Here is a 10,755-nt window from a genome sequence, read left to right as displayed (position 1 = left end):
TTGCGGGTTAGATTTAAGGTCAAAAAGATAGTTGACCTCATGAGGCGAAGGTTCTGGCCATTTCTTAAGTTTATACAGGATATAGAGTGCGGCCAGCATCCTATATCCATTTGGAGTTATTTGGAAGGGGGCGACACCAAAATAATTGGCCACCCCCTCATAAAAAGGATAAAGAGGGAGGTAATCTCCCGCCTCAATGTGATACCAGGACCAGGCGCTGTTTATGCCTCCAGGGAGGTTAACTCTCTGGTCTGCGGCAGGACGTATAATGGAAACCCCTGTGAGAGGGTATTTGCTGAAGTAATTAGCAACAATTTGCATGGTCACTGAGCTGGCCGGGGAAGTGTACCACTCGACATCAGGCAGATTCTGATGGCGAGGGCGGGCCCTAGTTTGGATATTAGGGTCAGGAACAAGATTTTCTCGACCACTGGTCGAGGAAGCCCTAGCCTGCGAATCAAGCTGGACAGGAGAATTTGGGCTGTTTTCGGACTCAGGCCTTTTCTTGCCTAAAGATTTAGAGCGGGCCATTGGAGTAGAAAGGTGGGGTCTGGAAGAGGATCGCGAGAAAGGAATCTCGTGGACACGGTCGGCTGGTTGTTCTTCTCCCTCGAGCATCTGGACAAGAAGATTGTCGTCAATGGGCCGTTCTCCTCCCCACAAATCTGGCATCAATGTCTGCAAACAGAAGAATGGGGAGGTGAGGATAATAAACTTTTAAAGGCTTTTTAGAATAACGCTGGTCGAGTATAAAAGTTAAGCTTTTATACAACAACATTCTAACAAAAAGCTAAATTTTTCTACATGAACAGCTTGAAAAACGGATCAAAGGGTGAAGACAAAAGTTTTTATGAGAAAGCTTTTTCAAGTTCCCTTCGGGCGGGAAAAACCTATTTTCCAACTAGCCTAAAGATCGAAATTTTACTTCGATTTTACGTCCTAAAAAGCATGATCCTGAATTTTAAACTAACTCGTAACTTTATTCTGCCTACAAGCGTCTCAAACCAGAAACAGATAAACTCAAACAGTCCACATTTAGAGGCATGCACCACGAAAATCTGAAGCATGAGAATTCGGAAACTTACCAAGAAATGATCGTGGAGATGGAAGAAAGGTCTTCGGAGATCAAGGAACTCTTGGTATGAGTCTTGGAAGTGCAGGAGAACGGTCTTCGGAGAAGTTTAAAACTCTGGTTTTTAGGGTTTCTTGCAAAGACAGTGGCGTACGCAAAAAGAAAAAGGAAGACCTCGAAGATCTTATATAAGTTTGTCTCTGGCATTAAAAAGTGTAATCATTAGTTTCCCTTTTTCAAAGTATGGGGAAGCGGGATGGCCGTCGAAATCATTTCTGGGGAACCGAAAGGACATGAGTAGACAGAAGTGGGTTACTTTTTCCAAGAACACACGAAGGGTTCTGACACGTAAGACGGGGTTACCGAAGAGTCGTTCGTCCAAAAGTTTATTTTACTGCTCGTGATAAATAAACTTGGGGGGCAAATGTTATCCAAAAAATTAGCATTGATGACGTGGCAAGTGATCCCTGGACACGTGTCTAACACCTGGAAACGTTCTGTTAGAGTATTGACCAGAAGACACATTAGAAGCAGTGCGGCCCAGTCTTACCTGCGACCAGTCTGTTCGATAGTTCCGCGTACAAAGCAACATTTATGGGAAGATCTTTGTGAATCCCGAATTTATCTCACACAATCTCCTGGATACCCGATTATTCAGGAGAGGATATATGTAACAATCTTTTGTAACTCCCCTTGAGCCTATAAATAGCAAAAGATAGCTCAAGGAAGGGGATCTTTTCGACTTTTTGGCTTTTGAATTATTTGAGACTATAGCAAATCTCCTAGCAGTATTGTATTGTTCTTCAGAGGTAAGTGAAACTCATTGAACCCTTGTTCTTTGATCACTCCTTTGACCCTTAGATCAATATCAGTCTAAATGGACGTAGGTCATTACCAGATCTTGGGGCCGAACTATATTCTGACTCCGTGTCAGTTGGTCAAATCTTGGGTCAACAATATATTATCATAATAATAATATTTGAATTTATATTAATATAATTATTAAATATTATTATAGTAGTGATATTTTATAATATTTAAATTTATATTAATATAATTAATAAATATTTATTTTTTAATTAATTTTAAAAGTATATTATGTTAAATATTAAAAATATTCTGTTAAAATTAACCAAAAAAAAAAAAAACTGTTAAAACTAAAATTTTTAATTATTTACACACTTTTTATATAAATATATATTCATTATTAATTCATCATTCACACTTTTTATATAAAGAGGTATTCATGAATTCATCATTATAATTCTTTAGTAGTTAATTGTGTTCATATGCAAGTGCGGACACAGGGATCCACCCATATATGGTTTGCTAACTTACCACATTTCTTTAGAAATGTCAACTTCATTGTAATCATCATCGTCAATATATATATATATATATACACACACGTATATATCTTAGTTTTAATCCACATAAAATATAAATAAATAATCCAACATATTAAGATCCTAATTTATTATAAGTTAATATTTAATATTAAACTTCAAACTAAGACTACTAACTGTTGTTTTGATCATATTTTTACTTGAGAGTGTATTTATTAGTTATGACACTCAATTTTCCATTGTTATGTAAATTGATCCGTAAGTTTATTAAGAATGAAATTCTTGTAAATGATGGCGTGTTAGGGAAAATTCACCTTTTCTATTATAAAATACAATTTTGAGAGACTATAAATTACCATATAGCAAAATACTTATGATCATGCTTAAAACCATTTTTTTTTTATAAAAAAAAACCTAGCATGAATAATTATGTAATAGTCAATATATATGGGATAATTTTGTTAATACCCAATAATTTTGTGAAATAATATATATTTGATGGAATGCATGTGTGGCCTCTCCCGCCCTAGCCTCGATAAACTTTACTCCACATTCAAAATTAACAAATACCGTTAATTAATACAAAATATTAATTTCAATTATTAAAAAATTCTCAAAGGAAACTTTTTGAAAACATGGCGGGGCATTAATTATTCGTCTTTAATTGGTGAGATTAATTAATTAATTAATAATTTTTAATTGGCAATTGAAATTGATAAGGCATACACATTGTGGTCATCATTGCATTCATGGTGTATATAAATTCACAATCATGAAGTTGGGGTTGTCATTTCGATTGCCCTTTTAATTACGAATAAAAACAAATTTAATTTTTTTTATAAAATAAACTAAAATTGGACAAAATTATAAACTTAAATATTTTTTTTTTGAGCAAACATAAATATTATTAATGTAATTTGCAATTTATTTATTCCAGTTAACAGAAATATCATTATAACTGATTTCAATTTTCACCAGTCAAATAAATAATTTATTGAAGGTGAATCTGAGTAAACGAACCATAAAGTTCTTTCTCAATATTTGTGTATTTGAAAATTAAAGTTAATTAAGGGATAGTACTGTGTTGACCAAACAGATTTTTTTGAAGAGAACATTAATTAATTTAATATCAATACAAACAATGGGGGTTCATATACATAATTTATTATTATTATAATTATATAGCTAGAATATGTCTAGTTGACATTAAAAAAACAATAATAATTATAATTACTTACAAAGTTGTAAATATATATATGTTCTTAATTATTTTAATTTGAATTGAGACAACTCCTTGGAATGACTATTCCCGAAGAGGAGCCACGAGCATAGGCACAAAGAGAAGCTGGTGATTTCCTTTGATAAATGAGTTTAATATTCTGTAGTTTGATTCCCCAGCATGGATTGCTTGGGCTGCAATCCAACTTGACCGCAACCTTGGTTCCCGACGTTCCCACTATGTTACTGTACGTCACTTTGCTGATCTTGACACCAGAGTTCTGACGAGGGCACCCTCCTCCGCCAGGGCAGTAACTCTGGTCGATGATGATGGGGTTGTCGACGTTGTTCATTATGAGGTTTTGGAAGTTGATGTTGGTGGCATAGCCGTTGCTGGGTCGGGCCCATGTTTTTATGCGCACGCCGTTTTGAGTCTTGGTGAAGGTGCAGCTGGTGACCGTCACATTTTGGACCCCTTCTTCCTTGGCTGAGTCGCCCAAGCTGCCGATGCTGATGCCGTGCCCTGGACCACAGTTGCTTCTCTCTATCCACACGTCACGGCACCCGGACCCTATAGAAATGCAGTCGTCTCCGGTCATGATGGTTGAGCGGGTGACGGTGACGGAGGAGGATGACTGGAGTAGAATGCCGTCGGTGTTGGGGCTGGAGCTCGGGGCTCTTATCTTCACCTTTCGAAGCACCACGTTCTTGCAATGGTCGATGGCTATGTGTATTGTCTGGCTGTTGATGGATGTTAGCCCATTCACCACTATGTTACTGCACCACGACAGCGATATCGACTACATATACACACACACACACACACACACATATTTATCTATATCAGCTTTGATTGGATGCATGTATATGTACAATTACTCTCAAAGTTCAGTTTTTACATTTTAATATATACTCTCAATGTTTATTGTAAAAGTAGATATATAACGTTAACGTACGTACGTACCCTTGCCCCGGGTGGACAATTTCCATTTGAAGATCTACGGCAAGCCCAGAAAGCATGGCCTCTGGCGTCAAGAGTGCCAGGTCCATGGAGGGACATCCTGTTGACCTTACTGAACATGATCCAATGACCGGAGGAACCCATGTCCCAGTAGTTGGAAGGAGCCACAAGAGTCCCGTCGATCTGAAACACGATTCTGCTCCTGCATGGCCCACTGAACACCAGGCTTTTAAGGACGAAAGTCCCCCTTGGAACATAGAGTGTAACGGTGGCCGCCCTTGCAGAGCAGGCCCATGACCAGGCCTTGGTGAATGCTTTACTCGAATCTGTTTTGCCGTCGGATCTTGCACCAAAGCTGACCACGTTGATGTTGTATGAAGCCGCCGCATCTGCCCATTCCATTAGGCAGCTTGCCGTTGCTGTGATGATGAGTATTGTAACCAAACACGACGAGAAGTAGTAATTCTTCATCATATCTCTTCTCTAAATTGAAATTGAAATTGAGAATAATAATAAGGTAATATGGATATTGTATTGTGTATATATATACTACTACTACGATACCATATAGCTAGAGATATAGGAATCTAGCTAATTAATTAATAGCTTTGTCGTCCAAAATAAGTCAATTAAATGTGTACGGCTGTATGATTTTTTTATTTATTTTTTTAGAAAATTCAATTTCACAGGATTCTTTCTAAGAGTGCAAATAAAGATATTGATTAAGAAGGAGCAATAAATGGAATTGATTAATTATTCAAACAAAGCTAATTATGTAGCGGAAGTTTGCAATAGATGGATTTGATTCAATTCATCAAGCAAATTATAAAAATATTTTCATATAAATGGATGTTAACTGATTCGAGCAAGTAAATTACAAAAATATTTTGAAGACTGTCATCCCAATCATCAATAGGTAATTAAGGGGAAAAAGTAGTATTATTAATGAGATAAGATAAATATGGATCCATATCAAGCAATAACGCTCCCTTTTTATATAATCGAAAGCAAATTAACAACGTAATACCATTTCACACTACGTACTCAAAAGAAGAAGAAAAACAGGATCAAAAGAATCATCAATTTATTAATACTATTGCTACTTGAGTTCAATGTAATCAATTTTAGCATATCATATAATTGACTGTAATCAGTTTTAGTATAATTGTTTATAATTTTTTTCTAATAGTATATGACATGTATTCTATAACATTTATTACTTTTTAATATTATTTTATTTTTTCTACAGATGAATTTTAATTTAATAGTTGAAATTTTCCATTTATTACAATTAATATGATTAATTAATTGAGAGATTTTTCCAATTTTAATTGAAAAATGTATAATATGGAAATTAAATTAATTTTATTATTAACATTTTAATTGCTCCTTTATATTAATTAAAAGGTAATATATAATTAAAATTATTTTAACCTATTAATATTTTTATTACAATATTTTGTTTTTATATTTGGAAGTTAAATTATATTTTATAATTAACCTAATATTGTTTTTTCATTTTTATTATTAAGAGTGATTATTTTATAATTATGTTTTCTATAGTTTCTTTATTCCAATTATATAGGTACAATGTACAAGAATCTTAGTTTTTCTCTTTGATATTGTTAAAGCCAAAATGTATGTTTCTCCTTAAGTTCTAAATTGAGTATATGCTATCTCTCACATATTTTGTGTCTCTTTGTAAACTTGTTTGTGCATGTTTATAGACTTGCTTTTTGTGTCTGTTTGTAGGCTTGTTTTTTATGTCTGATTGTAGTCTTGTTGTGCCTGATTATAGGTTGAATGAATTGGTAGTCAACACACAAGATTGACTGTTATAAAATTGTAATCATGCTAGTGGCTTCCTTCAATTCACTTTGGGTCAAAAATAATTTTAGCTATCTTAATAGATTATTTTTAATTTATTGGATGTGGTTGTTTGTTACTTTATTACTCTCAATCTCACTAGACAAAATTAATGGGGTCTCACCAAAGAGTAGCCATTGATTAGACCCCTAAACTTAAAAACTAATTTTATTTCTAAAAGTTGAATCAAGGGAAAACCAAAGGATGAAACTTTGGCTTGATTTCCTAATTTTAAAAGATTTTATTTTATTTTATTTTACTTTTAAGAAGTTACTTATATTTGTTGGTTTGTGTTGCATGTTTACTTATCAACTTTTCAAGCATAAGTTTTGGTGAAACTAAAAGAGACTTTTCTATGTTCAACATTTGATTTTCTTCTTGCGGCCGTTTATTTGATTTTTCTTCAATTGATTTTGGTTTAAAATAATAGTCAACCTATTAAATTATCTGAGTATTAGTCATTTTGATATGAAACTTCTTTTGTCTAATTTCCAAGAGTATCTTTGCATACTCTTTAGTTAGACAATAAATTTTATTGGTTAGAAGAAATCCATCTCCCAATTTGTACTTCCTATATTATACATTTTGAATAAAATTAATTTATTCCCCACAAAAAAAAACATTATTTTTTGAATAGAAATCTTAATTTGGATATTATAATTAATTTTAGAAAATGAAGAAATGATTTTGATAGTAGCTATAAAGGAGCAATAAATCAAGCAAAACCTTGTAAATTAAATTAAATGTGTACGGCTCTACATATCAATATTCAATAACGATTAATAATTAGATGAAATCGATGTTGAGGGTGTATATATGGTTAGTATAATTTTTCCTCATCATCAATCCCAATATAGTTCATGTCTAAAACAAATTAATAATCTACATAACCTTAATTACCGCCAATTAATACATGCTATATATGCTATCTCACGTACGTACCTACGTCACGTGTTCTTATCTTCCTTAATTGTTAAGCTAGATCAACGTGCGTTGCGTTGTAAACTAAATAATCAAGGAAATAACGTCAACTGTACGAAATTACAGGAATAATGCCTACTCGGCACAATTACTATATATATTTATATAAATGGAGTTACTTATTAGCTATGGGCTTTTTATATTATTATAACCTAATTTTTTTTAAAAACTTAGATTAGGTGTTCAGTTTTAGATAATTATTTTAATTTTTGCCTATTTATTAATCCTTTTACTTTTATACTCACATTTATAATAAATGTTCTCGTTAAGCCAAATTACCATAATATCCAATTCCTTTTACTGTTAGTTAAAAACTTTAAATAATATTTAATAACAAACCACATTTCTCATTCTCTCTTTCTCTTTTCTCCTACTCTTTACTTACGACCATCAGAAAAAAAAAAATCCACAACCAAATGAAGTAACATTGAAGCACCCATCATTAATTTTTTTGTGTTCTACACCCCAAATTTAATGTTCTATACATTTCAAATATATAGATTTCGAAAAAATAATAAAGTTAAAAGAAAAAATCACCTCAAACTGATATTTGAATAAAAAATTATGCATCACTAAAGTTTGAAGAGACTAGGTGCCCACTTTTAGATAATCATTTTAATTTTTACTCATTTATTAATCATCTTACTTTTGTAGCCAATTTATAATGAATGTTCACATTATACCATTTTTCTACACAAGGTGTCCAGGCATACTAGCATAAGAAGTAGGGCTGTGCAGAAATTTTTACAACCCGCCCAATCTGAATAATCCGCCCAAACCAACCCGAAAAAATCGCCAAAAAACGTAACCCGAATAAACCGACCAAAATTTAAACCGCCCAATTGTTACATTGGGTGGGTTGAAAATAATTATCAACCCGCCCAATTAAGAATTTATTATTTTTAATATATTCAAATAAATATATAAATTAATTAAGTTTTGTTTTAATTTTTTTACTATAAATTTAAAATATTGTTTCAAGCTTAAAAAGATAAACTTCACATTATTAGTACTAGTATTTAAAAGAAAAAAATGTAAAAAAAATAATAATACCACTTTTGTTTGGGCGGGTTGACCCGACCAACCTGCCCAACCCGACCAAATTATTGGACGGGTTAAATTTTTTTTTTCTTCTTAATTGGGCAAGTTACGGGTCACTTTTGCTAACCCGATTATGACATTGGACGGGTAAAAATGCCTTGTAACCCGACCAACCCGCCCAATGCTCAACCCTAATAAGAAGCCACATAACCATCATATCCAACTCTTTTTATTGTTAGTCAATAGCTTTAAATAATATTTAATAACAAAGAAACACAACAAATACATAGTTAAATTAATAGCTAAAAATATATACATTTTATTTCGTTAAGCCTAGTAGTATAACTTTTAAGCCTTGTTGTTTAAATTTAAAAGAATCGTGATTTAAATTTTAAGTTTTGTGGTTTAAATGTTAAAGACTAGTGATTTAAATTTTAAGGAGCCGTAATTTAGATTTTAAAGGATCATGGTTTATATTTTATATGGTCGCAATTTAGATTTTAATCGCGTGGTTTAACTTATAAGTCTTGTGGTTTAAATTTTAAGCCTTGTAGTTTAAATTTTAAATACTATGAGTTTAAATTTTAAGGATTCGTGGTTTAGATTTTAAATGATCATGATTTATATACTTATATGGTCGTGATTTAGATTTTAATTACGTGGTTTAACTTTTAAGCCTTGTTGTTTAAATTTTAAAGAGATTTTGTTTAAATTTTAAGCCTTGTGGTTTAAATTTTAAAGAGTCGTGGTCTAAATTTTAAGTCTTGTGGTTTAAATTTTAAAAACTACTGATTTAAATTTTAAAGAATTGTGGCTTAGATTTTTAAGGATCATGATTTATATTTTATACGACCGTGGTTTAGATTTTAAGCCTAATGGTTTAACTTTTAAGCATTGTGGTTTAAATTTTAAAAAAGTCGTGGTTTAAATTTTAAGCTATATGTTTTAAAATTTTAAGTCTTGTGGTTTAAATTTTAAGCTTTGTGGTTTAAATTTTAAGTCTTATGATTTAAATTTTAAAGAGTCGTGGTTTAAATTTTAAAGAGTCGTGGTTTAAATTTTAAAAAGTCGTGATTTAGATTTTAAATGATCATAGTTTATATTTTATATGGTCATGATTTAGATTTTAAGCCTAATAGTATAACTTTTAAGCTTTGTGGTTTAAATGTTAAAGAGTCGTGATTTAGATTTTAAATGATCATAGTTTAAATTTTATATGGTCGTGGTTTAGATTTTAAGCCAAGTAGTTTAACTTTTAAGCATCGTGGTTTGAATTTTAAATAGTTGTGGTTTAAATTCAAGCCTCGTGGTTTAAATTTTAAAAAGTTGTTATTTAAATTTTAAGTCATGTGGTTTAAATTTTAAAGAGACGTTGTTTAAATTTTAAGCCTTGTAGTGGTTTAAATTTCAAAGACTAGTGGTTTAGATTTTAAAGAATCGTGGCTTAGATTTTAAAATATTATGATTTATATTTTATATAGTCATAATTTAAATTTTAATTCTAGTGGTTTAACTTTTAGCCTTATGGATTAAATTTTTTCAAGTCGCGGTTTAAATTTTAAGGCTTGTGGTTTAAATTTTAAAGAATGATGATTTATATTTTAAGCTTTGTGGTTTACATTTTGAAGAGTTGTGGTTTAGAGTTTAAGCCCTCAGGTTAAAATTTTAAAGGGTCATGGTTTAGATTTTATGTCTTGATGTTTATATTTTAAATGATTGTTGTTTACATTTTAAGATTTATGGTTTACATTTTAAGCCTTGATTTTTACATTTTAAAGAATATTTTTTTATAGATTGAATACATTCCTATAAATATAGTTGTCACACATATATATGACACATTACAATTAGAATGTATTTCCAATTTAACTATAATATGACACATATAATACACATTACAACAACACTTAGAGTCATGCGCTCAAATAAGAGTAATTTGGGAAGTCTCATGATAATAATGGGTAAAGTTCAACTAAATATATTTAGTGTCTAATTTTAGTTAACTGGGTAGTTCTCAACTTTTCCCATTTTTTTTATTACAACATACATGATAGTTATAATAGACATTTTGCTAATTTTCGAGAAATTCTGAATAATTTATCGTGTCAAAATGAGAGTTCAAATAGTTTTTTTTTTCAAGCGTATAAAAAAATTAAGGCACACATGCAACTGATTGTTTGAACTCTGATTTTAGCCCCGTAAATTATTCATAATTTTTTGAAAATTGGTAGGATGCTTGTTATTACTATAATGTACGTCATCATGCACAA

The 10,755-nt window shown here is 31.3% G+C and overlaps 1 protein-coding gene across 1 annotated transcript; it reads right to left on the bottom strand.

The window, feature by feature from the left end:
• Positions 1–3,566: 3,566 nt before the first annotated feature.
• LOC133793634 (polygalacturonase-like) lies at positions 3,567–5,077 on the bottom strand. Its single transcript, XM_062230942.1, has 2 exons — positions 4,601–5,077; positions 3,567–4,436 (listed from the first exon to the last, which is right to left on the bottom strand). Exons 1-2 carry the CDS (start codon positions 5,069–5,071, stop codon positions 3,690–3,692), a joined length of 1,218 nt encoding a protein of 405 aa, XP_062086926.1. The 5' UTR covers positions 5,072–5,077; the 3' UTR covers positions 3,567–3,689.
• Between the last annotated feature and the right edge of the window lie 5,678 nt (positions 5,078–10,755).

Source organism: Humulus lupulus, chromosome 8 (genome assembly GCF_963169125.1).
Source record: "Humulus lupulus chromosome 8, drHumLupu1.1, whole genome shotgun sequence".
Classification (NCBI taxonomy): domain Eukaryota; kingdom Viridiplantae; phylum Streptophyta; class Magnoliopsida; order Rosales; family Cannabaceae; genus Humulus; species Humulus lupulus.
Note: the sequence above shows the minus strand (reverse complement) of the source record. Positions and strands in the feature narration are given on the sequence as shown.

Excerpts from the sequence above, each read along its gene's own strand:
- LOC133793634 (XM_062230942.1), bottom strand. The coding sequence starts at position 5,071 with ATGATGAAGAATTACTACTTCTCGTCGTGTTTGGTTACAATACTCATC. Across the intron at positions 4,437-4,600 it reads ATTGTCCACCCGGGGCAAGG|TCGATATCGCTGTCGTGGTG; the intron begins GTACGTACGTAC and ends GTGTATATGTAG.